Source organism: Dermacentor andersoni, chromosome 6 (assembly GCF_023375885.2).
Source record: "Dermacentor andersoni chromosome 6, qqDerAnde1_hic_scaffold, whole genome shotgun sequence".
In the NCBI taxonomy this organism is placed as follows: domain Eukaryota; kingdom Metazoa; phylum Arthropoda; class Arachnida; order Ixodida; family Ixodidae; genus Dermacentor; species Dermacentor andersoni.
Window position 1 is genome coordinate 173233809 of NC_092819.1, and position 21346 is coordinate 173255154.

The 21346-nt window shown below is 47.7% G+C and overlaps 2 protein-coding genes across 2 annotated transcripts in view; both read left to right on the top strand.

Moving 5' to 3' along the window:
- LOC129382702 (uncharacterized) overlaps positions 1-20530 on the top strand; it is a 674466-nt gene extending 653936 nt beyond the window's left edge. The window contains exon 9 of the mRNA XM_055066819.2: positions 20373-20530. Coding sequence (XP_054922794.1) covers positions 20373-20519 — 147 coding nt within the window. The 3' untranslated portion in view covers positions 20520-20530. The remainder of the gene's footprint in view (positions 1-20372) is intronic.
- Positions 5028-7035, top strand: LOC129382703 (uncharacterized). The gene has a single exon (XM_055066820.2). The coding sequence runs from the start codon at positions 6053-6055 to the stop codon at positions 6752-6754; it is 702 nt and encodes a 233-aa protein (XP_054922795.1). The 5' UTR covers positions 5028-6052; the 3' UTR covers positions 6755-7035.
- Positions 20531-21346: the final 816 nt, after the last annotated feature.

Consider the following 21346-nt stretch of genomic DNA (forward strand, 5'->3'; position numbering starts at 1 on the left):
TATGTATCCACCATCCTCCCAGCACGCCCAGCATTCACCCACCATTTACATAGGTCACCCAGTAGTCATCCCACCGTCCACCCACTACACCCGCCATTCACCCAGCCCGCCCACCATTGAGACAAGTCACCCAGTATGTATCCCACCAATACATCCCACCATCTACCACTGTACCCACCATCCACCCATTATACCCACGATGAATTCCACCCTAACCACCATGTTTTCCATCCTGCCCAGCACATTTTACATCACGCCCAGCATAAAATTCATGATGGGCAACGCTGGGATTTTCAATAGGGGAGGCAGGGGTGCCTCTTATCCCCATTGCTGTTTATGATGTACATGGTGAAGATGGTGAGGGCGCTAGAAGAAAGCAATATCGCGTTTAATTTCTCATACAAACAGGCGGGTACTGTAGTTGAGCAACAGCTAAGTTCCAGGTTTATTTTATGCGGACGACATTGTGTTGCTAGCTATCAAGGAAAGTGATTTGCAACGTCTGGCTAATATCTGTGGACAGGAAGGCAGTAATCTAGGCTTGAAATTTCGTGTTGCAAAATCAGGTGTTATGGTATTCAATGAAAACAGTGAAGAGACAGTGGCAGTACAAGGCCGGGAAATATCTCGGGTAAGAGAATATAAATACCTTTGTATATGGAACGACAGAAAGCTGAGCTTTCTTTCTGGTAAGGATTAATTATGCAAAAAAAAGGTGAGGCGTATATGGATAAACGAAGGCAATAAATATAGATGGAAACTCATGAAAAAACAATAAGGGTGAAGGGGAAGAGAAATGCAGCCATAATTAACCACAGAGCTCAGTGGGGATACAATAGGTACGAGGTATTCTGGGGTATGTGGAAAGGTGTAATGGTTGCAGGACTTACTTCTGGAAATGCGGTTGTTTGCTTTAAACCCGGGGTACAATCGGGACTCGATGGAAACCAAAGATCAGTGGGACGCCTCGCATTGGGCGCTCACGGGAATAATACAAATGAAGCTATGCAGGGTGATATGGACTGGACTAGTTTTGAAGTGAGCGAAGCTCGCAGTAAAATTGACTATGAAGAAGGACTAAGGATTACGAAAGAAAATAAATTGGCTGGGAGGGTGTTGAGGCATCTGTACAGGAAAACATTGATTTACAGTGGAGGAAAAGCACAAGGAAGATTACCAGCAAGTATGCGGCCTGTAGGGTGGGCAACACAGCAACAAAGAACGTCAAGCGGAAAATCAGAGAGGCTGAAATAATCTCATGGGTCGCGGCAATGAAAAGGAAACCTGGCATGAGTAACTGCTTAAGAGGAAAAAAACGAAATCAGGAAAGAAACAATTTATGATAACTCAAAGGGAAGCTCATTACTTTTCGAAGCGAGATCGGGAGGTCTTAGAACACGCACCTATGGGGAACCAGCGCTGGAGTTTTCACGACACCTACAGCGCCGCCCTGGCGGTCAGAACGTTCACAACTCAGCCGCTCCCGCGGACGAAAATTGCTACTGGTAGTGGCGTTGCGTGCGCTGAAAGTCGAAGGAAAACAAAAGGACGCCGACGATACTGTTGCGTATACAAGTGCCGCAACTACGTCGGGATGAGGGGGGATGTATCCTTCTGCGTCTTTCTATCTAAACCCTACGAACAAGAACGGAGGCGGCGTTGGATCCAAGCAGTCAGGCAAGCGGAGTAAGTTCCTGTCTTGTCGCCCTGTCAAGCGGTGTCCGGCTGGTTTCTAAATCGAATTTCGTGTGTGTGCTTGGTTTATTCGATAGTGAAGACGGTCAGCCTTGGCAGCCAGTACCAAACAGCAGAATGTGCAGTCGGCATTTTGTCGGAAACAAAATAATAGCATGCACCATCCGGCGTATGTGCCAACCATTTTTCCTTCGCAATACCACCGCAAAGCCCCTTCCAATGCCACCGCACGAAGCGAACGATACGAAAAGTAAATATTATCCATTCATTGCCAAGAATTATGTGGAAGGGAAGCTGCCTTGTAATACGAGTTGTGTGTGCCTACTGCCGGCGCACGCGCGACTAAGCCGCCTATGTGTTTTATAAAATGCGCATGCGGATGAGGACTCGGCGCTGAGATGCATCCGGTAAATATATGTAATTAGTGCTAAATCTAGCCAGCGTTGTTACGGATCCAGGAGCGGAGCACTCAAACCCTTGCTTGCGCGAGTCAGCTGATGCGATAAAGCTTTCTTCTCCATTGACTACTGTGGCGAAGTAACATCAGTATTTTTTGTCTAGCCAGAGAAATATGGAAAGTTTTCAGGCCAACTAATACTTCCGAAACCATAGCGCCGCACGACCGGAGCCATAGCTGCTAGATTTGCGAGGCAGGCTGCCCCGCACGCATGGCAACAGCACACAGCGCAACCATTAAACAAACACACATGCTCGCCGCGACACACTGTGAAAAACATATAAAGCTTAAAAAAGCTTCTTTCGTCATTTCTTCACTTGATGGCGCTAGCTTCTTCACGAAAACTGTCCACTTGAAGCGGCGCGAAAACGGAAACATACGAACTATAATATGGCCGCGCTTGTGTGTGTCGTCTGGTCGAGCGGCTGGGATATGCCGCGTTTCGTCGCCAGGGCTGCGTGCAACGCACTCTTTTCGACGCGCCGCCTATTCAGCGCTGGTTCCCCATAAAGCGAGATATAAGAAGGAACAACAAGCATGTGCTTGCTGCGGTAAAGCTTGGGAGACTACGGAGCATGTCTTATTAGAATGTAAAGACGTCTGCCCAGCGGACGATTTAGGCGCCACCCACCTCCTTGAAGCCCTTGGGTTCAGTGAGAGCAGTGGAAAAGTAAACATGTCCGCAATAAAGATTAGTAAGAGGCGATTGGAAGATAGGTAGAAGAAAAGTAAAGAAACGACAAAAAACGGAGACGTACAAAAGCAAAGTTCGCAATAGGGGATCAGAAAATTTGGTTGTGAGAGTTCATGGGGTTTTTTTTTCTCTTGTTTTTTTAGCCTAGGTAGGACATCAGGCAGTATAACAGCAAGAGCTTGGTGGCGCAACCCACTGCCCCTTTCCAAAGTGGACGCTCATAACATCCATCCATCCATGCTGAACTCGCCAGTCGCCCGCTCCGTCTCGCGTGCTGCGTTTCTTTGTGCTGTGCTGCAGTGGGGGTCGCATGTCTGCGACTTCGTTGCTTGCTACCGTAGGATGATATATAAAAATTGCTGGAGTGGAGAGGGCGCGCTCCGACAGAAGCCTCCGTCCGCCATCTTACCAGAGGCAGAAAGCGCGCTCGGCGCCGGCGGCACCGGCTCTCGCTGCTGTTTTCGTGAGTTGGTCTGCAGTGCAAGTTGATGTGAGGGGCATGTAAACACCATCGATTTGATTATGGTTGCCTCTTGCGTTGCCTACGGATGTGCGAACAGGTTGAAGAAGGGTTGTGGCCTCACGTTTCACCTGTAAGTACACGAGAACACGTTCATTGAGCCACTACGCTCGCGTTGCCGATGGATGTCAACTGATAAGTTGTGTGTGTGTGTGCAACGACTAATAGTCCTGGAATTGCCGACAGGTTTCCAAAACATCCGGAGCTGCGGAGCCTGTGGGAGCGGGCTGTTCGCCGTGAAAGGTGGCATGCGAAAGATGGAGATCGCCTTTGCTCTGTGCATTTCGCGCCGGAGTGCTTCGACCGCACCGGACAGACAACACGACTGCGTGCGGGTAGTGTTCCGTCTGTGTTCCCTGCGTTTCCGGAGCATCTACAGAAGCCCGTGAGTATGTTAGAACGTCGCGCGATGTATTTGTGGCGGTCTCGTTTTCGTTGAGAAGAAGTGACCGTGATAAGCCGGATAAAAATCAACACTGTGTGCCCTGCCAGCTGCAAAAGCGAGAAATGCGACTGAGTTTCTCGAGCTCATTAGACCGCCGATGTCGTTTTCGACGAATGTCATTAAATTTACCATTGTCACAGCTAATGAAGGGCATTACCTTTGAACGACATTGTATGAAAATTACATCAAATTTGCCCTCTGGCAGGGTCGCCTCAGCTAGGCTGTAACCATGACATTGGATAGAGACCGCTATTGCGCCTAGATTTTGCTCAGCTTCAATTTTTTTTTCATTTTCGTAGGACAAAAAGTACGAAAACTGCTACTCATAACCGTAGGCTGCAGATGCGGCTCCAGTGTGCAAATCTGTTCAGTAAGCGCGCGTCGGTGGTGACGTGAAGAGATCTAATTTATATGCAAGCTCAGATGCTAAACAAAATAAACAGGCTAATGATTTGAAAAGATGCTTAAGCAAAATTTGAAAATAACATACATCCACCTTTATGAAGCAGTAAGTTTTGGTAGCAAACGAGGCATAGCTTTACAACTGCTCTTATTTTTCTCTGACCTAATACTCATCAGATGTACATATGGCGTCTATTTCAGGTGAAAAGGAAGCGTCCAGGCCGCAAGCATGAAGACACCCCAGCCAGTAACTGCTCACCGCAGCATGAAAAGTCTGAAGCTGAAGAAGAGCCACCTGTGCCTTCACCCCCCAAACAATGGTACAAAGAAAAAGTCACTGCCTCTGAGGAAGAAATAACTCAGCTGAAAAAGAAAGTTAAAGCTTTGCAGCAAACGAAGGGAAGACTCACAAAGAGAAATGAGACAGCGCAAGAAATTATCAATGAAATCAGAGATCAAAAACTCCTTTCAGAAGAATGATCACAGGTGTTCACGTCTTCATTTTCAAGTGATATTCAGCAGCTTCTGAACAGAGCGGGCAACAAGCAAAAGGGTGTATACACACCCGAGCTCCGCGCGTTCGCGCTGACTTTGCATTTTTATTCCCCGGCCGCGTATGACTACGTCAGGTCCAAATTCAATTATGCCCTTCCTTCACAGCGGACACTTAAGCAATGGTATCGCTCAGTCCACGGAGCTCCTGGCTTTACAGATGAAGCATTTTGCTTCCTTCAAAAAATTTACACAATCACGGAATGAGCCATTCTAATGTGCTCTGATCGTGGACGAAATGGCCATAAGAAAACATGTAGAACTTGTTACAAAATAGTCGGGTATGTGGACGTTGGAACAGGGCTAGATGACGACAGTCTCCCTGAAGCGAGAAATGTGTGTGTGTACATGATTGTTGGTGTAAATGTCAGAATCAAGATGCGTGTCGCTTACTTTTTAATCGACGCACTCACTGGTGCCGAGAGGGCGGAGCTGACTAAGCAGTGCATTGACAAGCTTGAGTCAGTGCATGCTAATGTCATCTCTCTTACATTTGATGGTGCCTCCTCTAACTTCACTACGGCGAAATGTGTAGGCGCTGAGCTTCTACTGTGTTCTCACCGGTTTTCTACAAGCTTTGTCTACCCTGCTGACTGCACCAAAAACATTCAGTTTATCTTAGATGCCTGTCACATGATTAAGCTTGTGCGGAACTCATTGGCAACTGTAAGCCACCTTATTGACATGGAAGGAAATCACGTGAAGTTGGCTTATATACTGGCATTGGAGGCATTGCAACGTGGAGAAGGGTTGCGGCTTGGAAACAAGCTCACAAAGGTGCATGTCCAGTGGGAAAAGCGAAAAATGAAAGTACGATATGCAGTACAAGCATTGAGTGCTTCAGTTGCTGACGCCTTGGACTTCTGCGAACAAGTGCTCATGCTGCCACAGTTCAAGGGTGCCACTGCAACAGCTAAGTTCATTAGGCTTTTTGATCGCTTGTTCGACATCATGAACTCTCGAAACCCACTTGCAAGGTCCTATAAGGCACCTCTTCGCAAGCAGAATGAAGCCCACTGGAAGCTATTCTTTTCCGAGGCCCGTGCCTACATACAAGGGCTAAGAGACCCTGCAGGCCGTCCAGTAATAGAAGGGCTGAAGAAAACTGGGTTCGTTGGATTTTTGGTGTGCATGACCAGCACAGAAACATTGTTCGATGAGCTTGTTCGCAAGGATCAGCTGAAATAATTGCTGACGCACAAGCTTAGCCAAGATCACGCCGAAAACTTCTTCGGGTCCATAAGTGCACGAGGTGGTCAAAATAACAACCCAACCGCTGCGCAGTTCATGGCTGCATACAAGCGTCTGTTGGTTCAGACAGAAGCGACTTCATCAAGCTCCGGAAACTGCTCCCAAGACATAGTTTCTATTCTAAATCCAACAACTACAGGAGCTTTGGTAGGTGAAAGGAGCATGCTTACTGATATGCGCCGGTCATCAATCCTGCAGGCCGACGACCACAACTATACCCATCGCGTTGACTGCCCAGAAAGCCTGTCAGCTTTTGTCGGTGCTGTAGTGCCGTACATTGCAGGTTTCGTCGTTCAGAAAGTTCGTTCAACGGTAACATGTGAACTGTGCATCGCAGCCCTGCACTCGGATGAACTGGCACCTTTAATTAGGCGAAAGAGCCGAGGTGGACTCATTTCACCGTCACAAGACGTCGTTGGCCTGTGTGAAGCAGTTGAAAAGGGGCTGCGACGGCTACAGGCAAAATATGATACTATTAAAATGGTGACGGTAAGATCAAAACACCTCATCCTTGAAGTCCTGGGCACCTGCACAGAGAAAAACTGGTCCCAGAAACTAGAGGACCACATCCTTGATCTTCATCCACTTGATAACCATATTTATATTTTGTGCAAAAAAATCGCTGAAGAATATATAAAAGTGAGAATACACCACATGACGAAAGAACGAAACCGTGAACTGATCAAAAACAAAGTGAGACCACTTTTGTCGAGGGTGATTATTTCCAATCACCAGTAGGGTGTTTGTCATGGTGTTCTTGACTGTATGTGAGATTTTCTCCTTAATATCTGCTCATTTGAACTGCCTTCTGCATATCAGTTGGCTGCTGGTTGATGGTACATAAACGACTACAACTAGAACCGCACATTTGCATTCCTTTCTAAATGGGAGCAGCTGCATCAGCAAACCAAAAAAGCGCGAGCGCAGCTGCATTACGCTTTTCTCCTTAATATTTTTACAGTTACACTGCCTTTTACATGCCAGTTTTCTGCTAGCTTATGGAAAATAAATGGATATAACTTGAACCACTCGTTTTCGTTGCTCTGTAAATGCGAGCAACGTCATCCGCAGCGCGGAAAAGCACGAGCGCGGCAGTGCTAAGCTTTTCTGCTTAATATTTGAACTGGCAAACTGCCTTGTACATGCCAGTTTCCCTCTGGTTGACGAAAAATAGACGTTTATTACTAGAACCGCTCGTTAGCGTTGCTTTGTAAACGCGAAAAAGCGCGGCTGCGCTATGCTTTTCTCCTTAATATTTCCGCAGTTAAATAACCTTCTTCACGCCAGTTGGCTGCTACAGTTGATGGGAGGTGACCGTTTACAACCAGAAGCACTTGTTTCTGAATGCGAGCGCCTTCATGAGCAGCGCGAAAAAGTAGAAGCGCGGACAGGCGCGGTTGCGCCGTTGCCTTCTGCCTCTGGTAAGATGGCCGCCGGCCGTTCGGCGCGGCTTCACCCTTGCCCATAGGCGCGTATAGGCGGCTTCGACTCCAGCAAGTTTTATATATCCGTCTTGCCACATACCTATTTGCCGGCTTGTGCCTGTCTCTGCGTGTTGCCAACGTCACAGACGTGTTTCCCAGGTAGGCAAAAAATGCCTAACCGTCGCCGCAACTGTTGGTTTGCGCCCGGGTGCCGTACGGGCTGCAGCCACATGAAAGGCGCACCGAAGGCGTCCTTGTTCAATCTTCCACGAGAAGAAGAAAGAAGAAAGCAAGGGCAAGGAATTGGCACCGTGCAGATAAAGTATTGGATCAGACCGGTGCGGTCTGCGAGCTCCCTGGCTTCAAAGTGGTTCGTGAAAACAGAAAATTCGGGAGAAGAGGCGGTGTTGCTATATTTCTTCAATCTCACGTCCACTTTTCTATATTCCCGGCCCCGCCTGATACTCAGTCTTTGTGGCGTAAAATCCAACTTGAATATATGTCTTTAACTGTAGGGGTCGTTTACCGTCCGCCCGGTTGTAAAATCTAGTATTTACACAATCTAAGTGAATTTTTGCATGGTTACAATACTTCTTGATCCAACGTTATATGCATGGGCGATTTTAATGCCCCTGGTGTTGATTGGACTTATGTGAAAGTGAGCGTATACGAACTAGCTAACTCTCTTTGGTGCAGTAGATATCCAACTATTAAGAATATATCTCTCAACCGCCGCACTTCCTCCCTCGTGGAAACTTGATTCAATTTTCGTCTTATGTAAATCAGGTGACGTTAAATTGTTATCTGACTATGGGCCCACCTCCTTAGCAGCACATTCATGTAAATTACTCGAACACATTATCTTTAAACTAAAAATAAAACTAGTTATGCGGTGTATTTACAAGGCATATATAAACAGCTGCCGAGAATCCCGGGAAGCTGTTGCCACTTCGTCGTCTTCACCATCAACAACCTTGTCCTCTTTTCCCACCGTAACCATATTGTGGAATTTTTTCAAACTTAGATAATTTTATGCACTTTCCAGGATAATTTTAGATGTGGTCACAGCACTATAACACAAGTGACAGAATTCATCCAGGACATCAGCAGCTCTTTAGACATAGGTGACCAGAAGAATGCTATATTTATAGGCTTTGCAAAGGTCTTCGAGGCTGCCTCACACCCTCAACTTATGCACAATCTGTGTGTGGGTATCGAACTTTCTTTCCCCAAAGCTCACAATATGTTTGTTTCATCTCTACTAGCTCACCCTTTATGCCCGTTTCATCAGGGGTTCCCCAAGGCTCAGTACTGTGTGCTCTTTTACTCCCGCTTTATATTAATGATCTCCGGCTCATACACACCTCTGTTAAAATACGGCTTTTTGCAGACGATTGCATTTTGTATCATACAAATAAATCCCCAACTGATCACGTCGACCTTATCGGTACTTTCGCTTACTTCTGTAACTGATCCAAGGCATGGCAAATGGATATAGACTTTTGCAAAACTGTCTCCATTTCCTTTGCACGACGATCATGCCCTTTCTTCTTTGCCTATGCCTTTAATAATATTACTTTATATAGAGTGCTAGAATTCAAATATTTAGGTAACCCTACTAACACACAATTTGTCATGGTCAAAACACATTGGTGTCACCTCTAACAAGGTCCTTAAATGATTAGGTTACTTACATCGTGCGCAGTGTCTTGCTCCTCAAGAAACTAAACTTCGAATACATAAAACCGTACTTTGCCGCATCCTCGAATATGGCTGCGTTGCATGGAATCCACGCAGACACTGTGACAATAAATAATCTAGAATCAGTGCAAAAAAGGCAGTGTTGTGTTCGTAGGAGATATGGCAAGTACTTTTTGCCATTTAACTCTTTTCCCCTACTTGGTCTCACTGTTGTTGCAGAGCGTCCCAAGCTTGAATGGCTAAAATTCTTTCACCTATTAATCGATTCCCCTTGTCTTTCCCCTCTAGATAACTATTTGACTTTTTCCAAATCCTCATCTATGAGGAGTCACGAAGCTCTAAATATCTCAACCTTTTTTGCCCACACTGATTCCTTTAAATACAGCTTTTTTCACCAACATTTGAAGTCTCGAATTCATTACCGGGCGACATCCGTTCACTACCAATGAAACAAATCACGCAAGCTCGTTACACGTGTATGCATGTTTGCTGTTCGTCTCACTCCTACAATAGCCTCATTGAGGCTACAGTGTGTATAAATGAATAAAATAAAAATTACGTATGTATACATGCCCTGAAAAAATGCTTCTTTGTTTTGGCGAGTTTGCACATGCTTTTTATTGTAAGATAATGCTCTTGTAAAGGAGAGTGTGTACGAGTGCCGTAAACAAACCATTTTGAGATTGCATATCCCTGATAACTGAATAAATGGGCCTCCGAGCCTATGCAAGTGCGCTGCAAGTTTACTTTCCTTCAGCCGCGTAATGTACCACGGCAGTTTAACAATCAAGCTCGATATGGTTAAAGCAAACGGTGTGACCAAGGCAACGGGTCAGCCCTTTGCATATGATTAAGGTGTAGCGTTGACGTAAGCAAATTATACTTCCCGCGGAAGCGCAATGATTGTAAGAACGCACGGGGCAGACATTTAACATTATCGCGGGAATGACGTGAGATCTTTGCCGAGCCATCTGCAGTGGTCCGGATAACCGAACTTTTTTATTCCTGCCAAAGTGTCAGGGTACCCTACAAATTATTGCCCAGTCGTCAGTGCCGAAACCGGCATTCTACTTCGAAGTGAAATGGTAAAACTAAGGCCGCCTGCTAGGCAGCCGCGGTGTCCCGGAGCTACCGGAGCGAAGCTTCAGGAGGAACCTCTTGTCGCGCCACCTCTCGGCGGCAACACGCAATACATCAGGCCACGCCATCCTCTGAGCCCACTACAAACCTTCTAGTACAGTGTAACTATACTAAAGTGCAAGGCCAGGGGGAAGCTAAGTAGAATGGCAGAGAGGAGTGGGGAGAGGAAGCACAGAATGGGTAGAACCAACACCACCTAGACAAGTTCTCTAGAGGGTGTTGGTAGAACCGACGCAGACGCGAAATGAGTGAGCAACAGCCTTTTCACTCTTCGCACGCAGTTTTAATACAAGTTTGGGAGCAGAAAGGAAGAAGGAGTCTTGAGAGGGCACAGAAAAGATACTATGACAAGGCTCACTCATTTCGCGTCTGCGTCGGTTCTACCCATTCTGTGCCTCGAATCCGGATATCGGACATTGCCGGCGAATTCGGATATCGCCAACGCGCATGGAGGAAGCGCAGAAACACGCACGCTTGTAGTCTCGGAGGGACGCGCTTGTGCGCAGGCGTCGGTCTCGACACCAAGGTTGCACCGCTGGAAAGGGAGGATGGTCGTTTCGCCGCGCGCTCGCGCGCCCCGCAATATTTTGGGGGCAAGTCTACTTTTCGTGCGCAGGCGCACACCAGCACATCATAACTGGATTTCTCCGCTCTTTCTGCGCATGCGCGAGGAGCAGTAGTCGTGAGAGAGAAATGTGGGGACTTTCGGTCCTTGAGATTTCTCTTCGCCTAGGTACTACAGACAAGAAAGTTATTAGCTCCGCTCGTCCCTAGCCGAGCAGGCAACACAATCGACAGAATGCGTGGCGGGCAAGGCGAAGAAGCCGTGTACAAGGCGACTTTCTTGCTATTTTGTTGCGGCGGTAGCCTATTAAATTTTTATAGTCGCAGGGGGATACGTTTCGAAGTGAGGTGTCTTCTCGGATGACTTTAGTGGCAAAGCATTGCATCGTGCCGATGCATTGTTCATTAGTGTCGTTGAGCAAGGTCAGCATACCACACACTTCAGGAGATTCGCGTGAACGGAAACAGTTTATGAATTCGACTGCCGTGCCGATGCGAGTTTGTTGCTTTTTTTTTACGGCAGTTGCATATTAAATTCTGATAGTCGTAGGGGGAATACGTTTGGACGTGAGGCGTTCTATCACATGACATTAATGTCAAAGCATTACGTCGTGCTGATGCATTGTTCATTATTGTCGTTGAGCATACCACACTTCAGGGGAATCGCGGAAACGGAAACAGTTTGTGATTTCAACTGCCGTGCCGATGAATTAGTTCCTAATGTAACTGAGCATACAACACACTTGGAGATTCGTAGGAATGGAAGATTTTTTACTCTGTATGTGAAAGTACTAAAACTTGCGTCGCCGTGCAAGCTGAGCCGTAAATCGTTGTGAAAGCTGTACAGCCACACTGGCAAAGCACTACGCCCTGCGGATGAATACGGAAAAAATGTATGCTAAAGAACAATGGTCGTCATGCAATTTCATAGCAGTAGACCGTTGAGAAAGCTGTACAGTAACACTGATATTGGCTACGTGGTGCAGATTTGTCGCGATTCTGAGGTGCTTGTGCGCAAGGGTAATTAATGAAGGAGCGCGTGTTACTAATCCCGGCTGTTACGATGTCTAGCTCATATACGGGGAGCTCTACGTGGGCGAAACTAGAGCTCAGATCGCTACAACCGCGTGCGAAATAGCTCTGAAGGCCTGCCAGTACACTTGTTCGGCGTCTCCGCGCTTGTACTGCGACAGGAGACGTGACGGCAGGTGCGCACGTATAAGGCACGATATCCTCTGCCAGTGGCCGCTTTCCACTCTTGGTATACTTCGCCGCAATACGCTGCGCATGCTTGATTGCGCGACATTGCCGCCTTACGGCGAAGCTGAATTTAGGCAAATGGCATTGTGCAACGCTCGAGCCACCTTGTCCGTCACTGCGGATAGAAAACGCATACACGTTCAAGCTATTTGAGCTGAATCATTTTGTCGATGTTTACCCCTCTTTACTACATGAAGAGGATAACGCACGCCTGTGTATGTGATTTAAAAGATTGATAAAAAGCCTGGTAACCTATGTGCAGTCAGTCAAAAAACACTATGCAGGTGTCCACGCTTCTGTAAAGAAAAATGAAATTTAGTGATGCCCCTCTGGAGGTAGATCCGCACCTATGTAGGCACAGCCGGCTCATCAGTCGCAAAATAGGAGCTGAAGAGAACTTTTTAATGCTCATTATACGACATTGATAGCGATTCATTTGTGGTCAGCCAGTAGCAAACGCATTGCACTAAATAGTGATACTTCACCTGAATCCGCAATGCATATGTGGCGAAAAGGATAGCAAAAGGTGAAAACAATCTTCATACAAGGCAAGTCATCCATGTAGTGGAATTGCGTGTATCGTTGGTGTAATGTTGACGCATTTACTTTCTGAAGTCCAACTTTTACGGCAACTTAGTTTACATTGGTGCAGGTGCTTCTACTGGAAACACCCAAACTATGATTTATCAAATCAGGCTGCTCTCTTGTAGTTTTAGAAATTTTCCTCCGGTCATAACTTTTGTCTGAATATGGAAGAGCTGGCTGATTGCACAAACCACGTAGCCAATATCAGTATTTCTGTACATCTTTCACAAGGGTCGATCTACTGCTATGAAATTGCATGACGACCATTTTTCTTTAACATACATTTGTTCTGTATTCATCTGCACGACATGGTGTTTTGCCAGTGTCGCTGTACAGCTCTCACAACGATCTACGGCTCAGATTGCTTGGCGACGCAAGTTTTAGTACTTTCACATACAGAGTACAAAATGTTCCATTCCCACGAATCTCCAAGTGTGTTGTGTGCTCAGTTACATTAAGAACTAATGCATCGGCACGGCAGTTGAATTCATAAACTGTTTCCGTTCCCCCGATTCGCCTGAAGTGTTTGGTATGCTCAACGACACTAATGAACAATGTACCGGCGCGACGTCATGCTTTGCCATTAAAGTCATCCGAGAAAACACCTCATGTCCAAACGTATCCCCCTGCGACTATAAGAATTTAATATGAAACCGCCACAAAAAAAAAAGCAACAAACTCGCATCGGCACGGCAGTCGAATTCATAATCTGTTTCCGTTCACGCGAATCTCCTGAAGTGTGCGGTATGCTGACCTTGCTCAACTACACTAATGAACAATGCATCGGGACGATGTAATGCTTTGACACTAAAGTCATCCGAGAAGGCACTTCACTTCGAAACGTATTCCCCTGCGACTATAAACATTTAATATGCCACCGTCGCAACAAAATAGCAACAAAGTCGCCTTGGACACGGCTTCTTCGCCTTGCCGGACACGCATTCTGTCGATTGTGTTGCCTGCTCGGCTAAGGACGAGCGAAGCTAACAACTTTCTTCCCTGTAGTAGGTCGCCATCTTGCCGCCGAGCAGTGCGGACGTGTTTCGCGTGGGCTGCCGAGTGTCGACCGATTTTCGGCCACATCATGGACCGCGACGACCCGGGAAAATCACACCGAAGTCAGTGAGGGTGCTGTGCACCTAACCGCTACGTTTTTGGAGACAAGACCTGCTCATAGCCAGATTTCGGGCACTTCTCCCCCGAGCCGCACGTAGTCGAGCGGGGCCTAACTTTAGGCCTAACTCGACTAGGGCCTATCTCTGCCGACGCCGGCGAAAACCGCCGCCGCCGGCGCCGAGCCCGCATGGAGTGTACCGTGGATGGGGAGGATATCTCCCCGGAAGAGTACAACAACGAAAAGCTCTGGACCTCTGCCAACAAGGCCCATGACCTCGTCCACCCTAAGAAGAAGACTGCGATGCCGCTTGCGTCATCCATCACGACCGACGACGGCAACGGCAAGGCCGCCGAGAAAGAGTAATCGGCCGCTGGCCGACCAACAATCATAAGGAGACCGCTTCCTCGCCTCCCGGCCACGGATTATAAAGTGGTTTTCAAACCGAAAGGAGGCCTCGATCTCCGTTCCCACACCGCCACCACCCTCCTGCATACAGTCGGCCAGGGGTCCGACACGGACATCGCTACAGCTTGAAAGCAAGACCAGGTGCGTGTCAACCCAACCAATAATTCTTTCACCGTCAGTTCTCCATCGGCGGAGAGAGTAAAGAAATACGTCAGTCTGCAAAACGTCAGAATCGTCGACCAGATATACCCTGTCAATGCATACATTGCGACCCCGGACGAAGCTATCAAGGGAATCGCCTACAACGTGCTCGAAGACCAAACCCACGAGGAAATCCTCGAAGATATCCCGGACCTCAACAAAGGGTGCCAAATCGCAGAAGCAAGAAGGCTAGGCAAGACCTCATCGTTACTAATAATCTTTACTGGAACCCAAATGGTACCCAGCCAAATCCTTTTGTTCGGAGGACTATACTCGCGTTACCCCTTCTGTGCCAAAACGGAAGCCTGCTTTAACTGCCGACGGGTCAGACACATAGCCGACGTCTGCCCGAGGGAAAAGACCACCCTATGCAACCGTTGCGGGACGCAACACCCGGCCAAGGAGAAACCGGACTGCACCCTAAAATGCATCCTGTGCAACGGAGGTCATTTCACGGGCACCAGAAGCTGCAAGGCCCGCTTCGAAAGACCCAACTACAAGGGAAGAAAACCCACCGAAAGCCAATGGCAAGGCGGGCAACAACAATACAGCGGAGGACACCATTCCAGGAGCCGGGAAAGGTCAAACTCCAGCCAAAGACGCTGGAGAAGCCGGAGCCGCTCCATCTCCTTCCCTCCCCTCCCGAAAGCCGACAGTCAAGGACGCCCAAAACAGGTGAGCTGGAAACCGCAGACCTCCCGAGAGAGAGATGGCAAAGCAGAGCTCAGGGCTATGATTGAAAGACAAAATGAAACAATCAAAGAGCTTAAGGAAATTATTGTAAACCTACAGGGTAGAAACTCCCCCACAAGGAAACACACAGCTCAAAACGACGTACCTCTTGTACGAGACCCAACAGCTCAGTACCCCCCTCCGCGGCATCTTCGCGTGCCTCGTCACCACAACGAAGCCCCCCGGCTAAAAAGAGAATGATCGAAACGGTCAAAGACGCAGAAAGCCCCACCCTAAGCGATGTAATTAACCTAATCCAAGGCATGAACACCCGACTTGATCGCATGGAGGAGAAGATGGCAGCAACCGAAGACAGAATCAGGGCAGACATGAAGGAACAAATTGGCGCCTTAGCTACGCAGCTAAACGGACGCATGGACGCCCTCGAGACCAGACTAAGCCAAACAGAGGCTACCGTAGCCACGATACAAACTCAACTCGCAGATCATGCTGAGCAACTTGCAGCGATCTCACTATGCAGATTCGGTCTCATCAGCGCTCAGGTACAAAGAGCAAACCAATATGGAGGGAAACCTTAAGGAAATCAAAATATGGCAGTGGAACTGCAGGTGCTTCCCGCCAAAGCTGGAGAACCTACAACTCCACATCCAAAGCTTAGACAAGCATGAAATTCCGGACATCATAGCACTGCAAGAAACGCTAACTAAAGCCAAACTCAAGAACTATAAAACATACGAAAAAACGGGAGCGCAGAACCCGCGTGCGGCCGTCTTGGTCCACAGAAACCTGACCGCCGTCGAACACGAAATAGACACGAAGGACGCGGACTGCCTCCTCGTGGAAATAATTCCACAGAAAAGAGGACAAGCGAGCCTATTTATTCTCAACGTATATAGCGCCCCCAGATCGAACCACCCCCCGATAATAGAGGCTGTTAAGAAAACACTCAGGCTCTGTGGACACACGCCGCTATTACTAGTAGGCGACTTTAACGCCAGGAGCACGGCCTGGGGCTAAACAACAAGATAAACAACAAGGGCACCACCATATGGAATTACATACAAGACGAAGGCCTAACATTACTGAACAATCCGCTACAACCCACGCGAATAGGAAACAGTGTGCAGACGAACACCAGCCCCGACCTCACGCTCAGTAAGAACGCGGGAGAAGGGAAATAGAGGAACACAGCCTGTACCCTAGGCAGCGATCATTATATAATGGAAACCACCATCCCGGCCCCATCGCTAAAGAACAAAGGGAGGAAAGAGATCACGATCACCGACTGGGACAAATTTAGACTCATCAGAGCACGAGACGAACCCACCACCATAAATGACCTCGACAAATGGGTTGAACAGCTAGGCAAGGACGTCAAAACCGCCACGAAAAGTATACCAGTCACATCGGAAACACACGCAATAGACAACAGACTACTACACATCTGGCAAGCACACGAAAGCCTTCAAAAGAGATGGCTCAAACAAAAACACAACAGAAGACGGAAGCTCAAAATTACTCGCCTAGTTGAAGAAATAGAACACCACGCACAAGAGCTGGTTAAACAACAATGGGGTCAAACATGCGGCCAGATGAATGGAAAACTGGGCCTAAAAGACACGTGGCACCTACTCAGGCACCTCCTAGACCCTGAAAATTGTAAGACGGCACATAACAAGAACATCGGCCACATTATATACGACCACCCCCTTCAAGGCGACGAACTCCTCGACGAGCCCAGGAGCAGATATGTAGATACCTCCGACAAGGAAACACTTCCCGAGCACAAAGGACCTCCGAACCTAGGAATAGACGAGGAAATAACGACGGCAGAGGTGAGGGCGGCGCTACACAAACTCCGCACATTATCTGCCCCGGTAGCGGACGGGATCACAAACCGAACTTTGAGAAACCTGGATGAGGAATCAATCAACGCTGTCCCAAAACTCTTCAACCAATTCTGGGAAAAGGGCAAGCTGCCGGCAGCGTCCAAACACGCAAAGATAACCTTCATACCGAAACCAGGGAAGAGCCTACAAATACAAAATTTGAGACCCATCTCCATCACGTCATCCCTGGGCAAATTGCTAGAACATGTGATTCTAGATGGCCTGCAAGAACACATGGACAAGCACGAACTCTTCCCCAGCCCAATGTTGGGCTTTAGACAACACTTCTCCACACTAGACCTCATGCTCAGACTATCGGAGGAGGTCATCAACCCTATTCACAGCAAACGAACCAAAGCAATCCTAGCTCTGTATTTAACTAAGGCATTCGACAAAGTCAAGCACGAGACTATCACGCAAGCCCTTTCAAATCTAGGAGTAGGTCAGCGAACCCACACCTACGTCAAAGCCTTACTATCCACTAGGACGGCGGAGATACGCTTCGGGTCACTCACATGCGACCCTTTCACACTGGGAAGCAGAGGAACGCCGCAAGGATCGGTACTCTCACACCTCCTTTTCAATGTCGCGCTCACATCCATGGCACAGCTGCTCAAAGGAATACCAAACCTATCGCATTCTCTATACGCAGACGACATTACACTCTGGGTAACCAGAGGGAACGATGGAGAGATCGAGCACCTACTACAAACTGGAGCAGACGTAGTCTCAGAACACGCCAGAAAGATAGGATTATCGTGCTCCCCGCAAAAATCTGAACTTCTCGTCATAAGATACAATCCACGAGGCCATACAAAAACCTGAGTCCCTATAGAAGTATACGTGCACGACACCCTAGTTCCCGAGGTCCAAACGATCCGGATACTAGGTATGCACTTACAAAGCAACGGAAAAAACACAGTGTCTATCAGCAAACTTACGGCATGCGTGAACAAAACCAACCGTTTGATCCGACGCATCGCCAATAATAACTTTGGGATGAAGGAAGTGGATCTTAGGCGTCTTATCCTGGCTTTCGTGCTCAGCCGTTTCCTGTACTCCCTCCCATATCTCAACCTGTATAAAGCGGAAAAGAAAAAGGTAAAATGCCTCATAAGACAAACCTACAAGGCGGCGCTCCACCTCCCGAGCAAAACATCCACCGAGAGACTTCTGAAAATGGGCGTCCACAACACGCTCGACGAACTAGTTGAAGCACACAGAGCGGCCCAATCCGAAAGATTAACCAAGACACTTGCGGGAACACACATTCTAAGGAAATTAAACATCCCGTACGAGAGCCCTCAAACAAACGTCGGGCCCATACCCAGAGACATCTTCAGTCGCCTCAGGGTCGACCCAATCCCAAAGAACATGCACCCGGAGTATCACACCAATCGGAGAAAGGCCCGGGTCAAAGCACTCCAGAAACACTACGCAAACCACGAGGAGGCGGTCTACGTAGACGTAGCAGAACTCGAAGAACGCGACGATTTCTCCGCAGGTGTAGTAGGAAACGACCTCAAACCAATCACCGCGGTAACCGTTTTTGGAAGGCACGCGGAAGAAGCGGAAGAAGCCGCGATAGCAATAGCTATCACAAATACCGCAACCAAAATAATGTTCTGCGACTCCAAGACGGCAGTGTGTAATTTAGCCAAAGGGAGAACCCACGAACCAGCGCTACAAATTGTAAAGAAAGTGCATTTCACGCCCCGCCAGATAAAAATCATCTGGATCCCTGCGCACTCGTCCCATCCCGGAAACGACGCGGCTCACAATTTCACCCGAGGACTCGTAAACCGGGCAGTGAGCCAACCCATCCTGCGAGGAGCAAAAGAACGCATGATACCCTACCACGAAATTACGCAATACTATAAAAACGAAAGACTCGAATACATACCCCCTGACAATTCCTTAACCAAAAACCAGCAGGCGACGTGGAGACAACTCCAAACACACACCTTCCCCAACCTGTACAAGCTATGCATAGTCTACCCAGGGATACACTCCTTCGAATGTACGCTATGCAAAGCCGACAAAGCCGATTTAGCACACATCTTGCACGGATTCCCTGAGCTCAATTCTAGAGCTGAATGGCAGCTATCCAACCGAGAGCAGTGGGAGGCTGCGGTGACCAGCTCGGAACCCGCGGTTCAACTGCGGGCAGTGACTTGGGCTTTACAAGTCGCCGTAAGACACGGTCTGACGGCCACCTCACGAAGCCATCATGACTTCCCACATCTAATCTCATAAATCGTTTTCTGTAGACGAATTAAAGTTTTTACCACCACCACCACCACTCTCCGTACTACCTAGGCGAAGAGAAATCTCAAGGACCGAAAGTCCCCACATTTCTATCTCGTGACCACTGCTCCTCGTGCATGCGCAGAAAGAACGGAGAAATCCAATTATGATGTGTTCGTCAGGCGGACCATCTCATAGCAAGGCGAAGAAGCTATAGCGCCGGCATGACAAAGACCTGTTTAAATAAAATGTTACTTAGAAGAGTGCGCGCTTATGGAAGCTCGCTGATGCAATTAGATGAATTCGCTTTGATATGAGATGCATTCGTGGCGAAGTGAGCAGTGCAGTATTGTTGCTTTGCCTCCTTAAGTCGTGGTTCTCAACCACACGCTGTAGCTTACGCAATAAAATGCGCCTAGATTATGTCGTGATTTTGATCAGAAAGCCATATATGCCACATTACGCGAAAATCTGTCGTGGCCGGCTTGACCGAGATGATACCAAGAATGGCCGCCGACGTACGGGGTAAGAACACGTAAAAGATTTCCGATTTGACGTAAAATTTTCCGCAGAGCTTCCAGTTAACCAAGTAAATAATGTCTTTGAAAATAAACCGTGGGTTGGAATCGAGCCCGGGCCTCCGGGGTTCTATTCGAGCACGCTTCCACGACGCCACGGCGGCGCCGCGGCACTGGCTGTCTCAAACTATGCCTAGTGCGTGCGTGATTGTACGCGTCACGTAGCAGCCATCTGGCTGGCTAAAGGTGTTGCCTAATGCGTGCATCATTGGGAACGTGAAGGCGCTACGTCATCACTGTATAACATGAGCGCGTTCATGACTTTGCGATGTCTACAAATGGCATAATGCTTTCGCATTCCAAACGTAAGCAGTCTTAAGCGCCTCTGGCGGATTTCGTCTTCTCCGTGTTATGATCATGAGACGGTGCACATGCTCGCCAAATGGGACAAATATCGACTCATCAGCTGTGAATAAATAGTTGATAGTAGCGCCGTCCCTGTCAGCATTTGTTTTGTTCATTTTATCTATCCGCTAATCAAACTGCGCATAACTGCCATAGTCAGAATGACAACCCAACTAGGGAAACAGTCGCTTCTGTTTTCTCGCGCAGTTGGAGAAATTCAACCAACAGTCCACCGGACCGCATCTGGGCCACGCCGTGTTCAACTTAGAGTATGCCGACGAGGATTGCAACGGCGAGCGAACCCACCCGCAAATGAAAAAATTCCAAGAACTCTCTGGAATACGAAGGAAATAAAAGCCCTCTTTAGCCCCACTTTTGCCGGTGTCTGTGCATGATGGAACACTATAGCCTCGAGTCTGTGGAAGGAGAGCCCTTACTCTGTAGCATTTGCATCTTAAAATGCTTAAAACAAGTACGAAATCAGCAGGCAGCTTTTTCTGAAGGCTAGCTCTTCTTTGGCAAATTGAATTCGATTTGTGGTTCCCGGGATCTCTGTACGTGGCTGCCGCCAATGTTTATCCTCTTTCGTCAAAATGAAGTGACTGCAGGTCCTCTGGTGCCCGTAATGCCCCAAAAAAGGAGCAACAAGATTAATTTTGGAAGAAAAAAAGAAATCATGTAATCTAAACGAGTGAACAGAGCAGTAATATTCAGTAATTAGTGTAAAAAGACCCAAATGGAACAAAGATGCGCTCGTTGAAACTGCGTGGGCCTAAAACCAACAACCAATGCGTGGCTTTACTTGAGCCGATTCCTAACACAGTACAGTATAAACACAGACCCACAAGATAGACTAATGCGCAAAACAAGACCTTGTATTTGTTCGATGTCAACGACAGCTGACTAGCCTCTTTATGCGTTATTTGTACCTAAGCCAATTTATGTATATTGGAACCGCTTTTTTGTATTGCTCTGAAGCGACAGCTGTAATGTGTTCATCTGTACTTTGCGGCATTCGTACTAACTTACCCCAGCGCACGAAAATTTACATTTAAGTATCACTGGGAGGCTAAAACGTTATGAGTTTACAATTAGCGGTACAATTCTAGACACAGTTGAATACTTCACAGTTGGTGGTGAAGAATCATTGATGTCGCCGGAACGTAACCTTCGTTCATGTC

What these genes read in the sequence shown, in the direction of transcription:
- LOC129382703 (XM_055066820.2), top strand. Translation starts at nt 6,053, where the DNA reads ATGGCTGCATACAAGCGTCTGTTGGTTCAGACAGAAGCGACTTCATCA.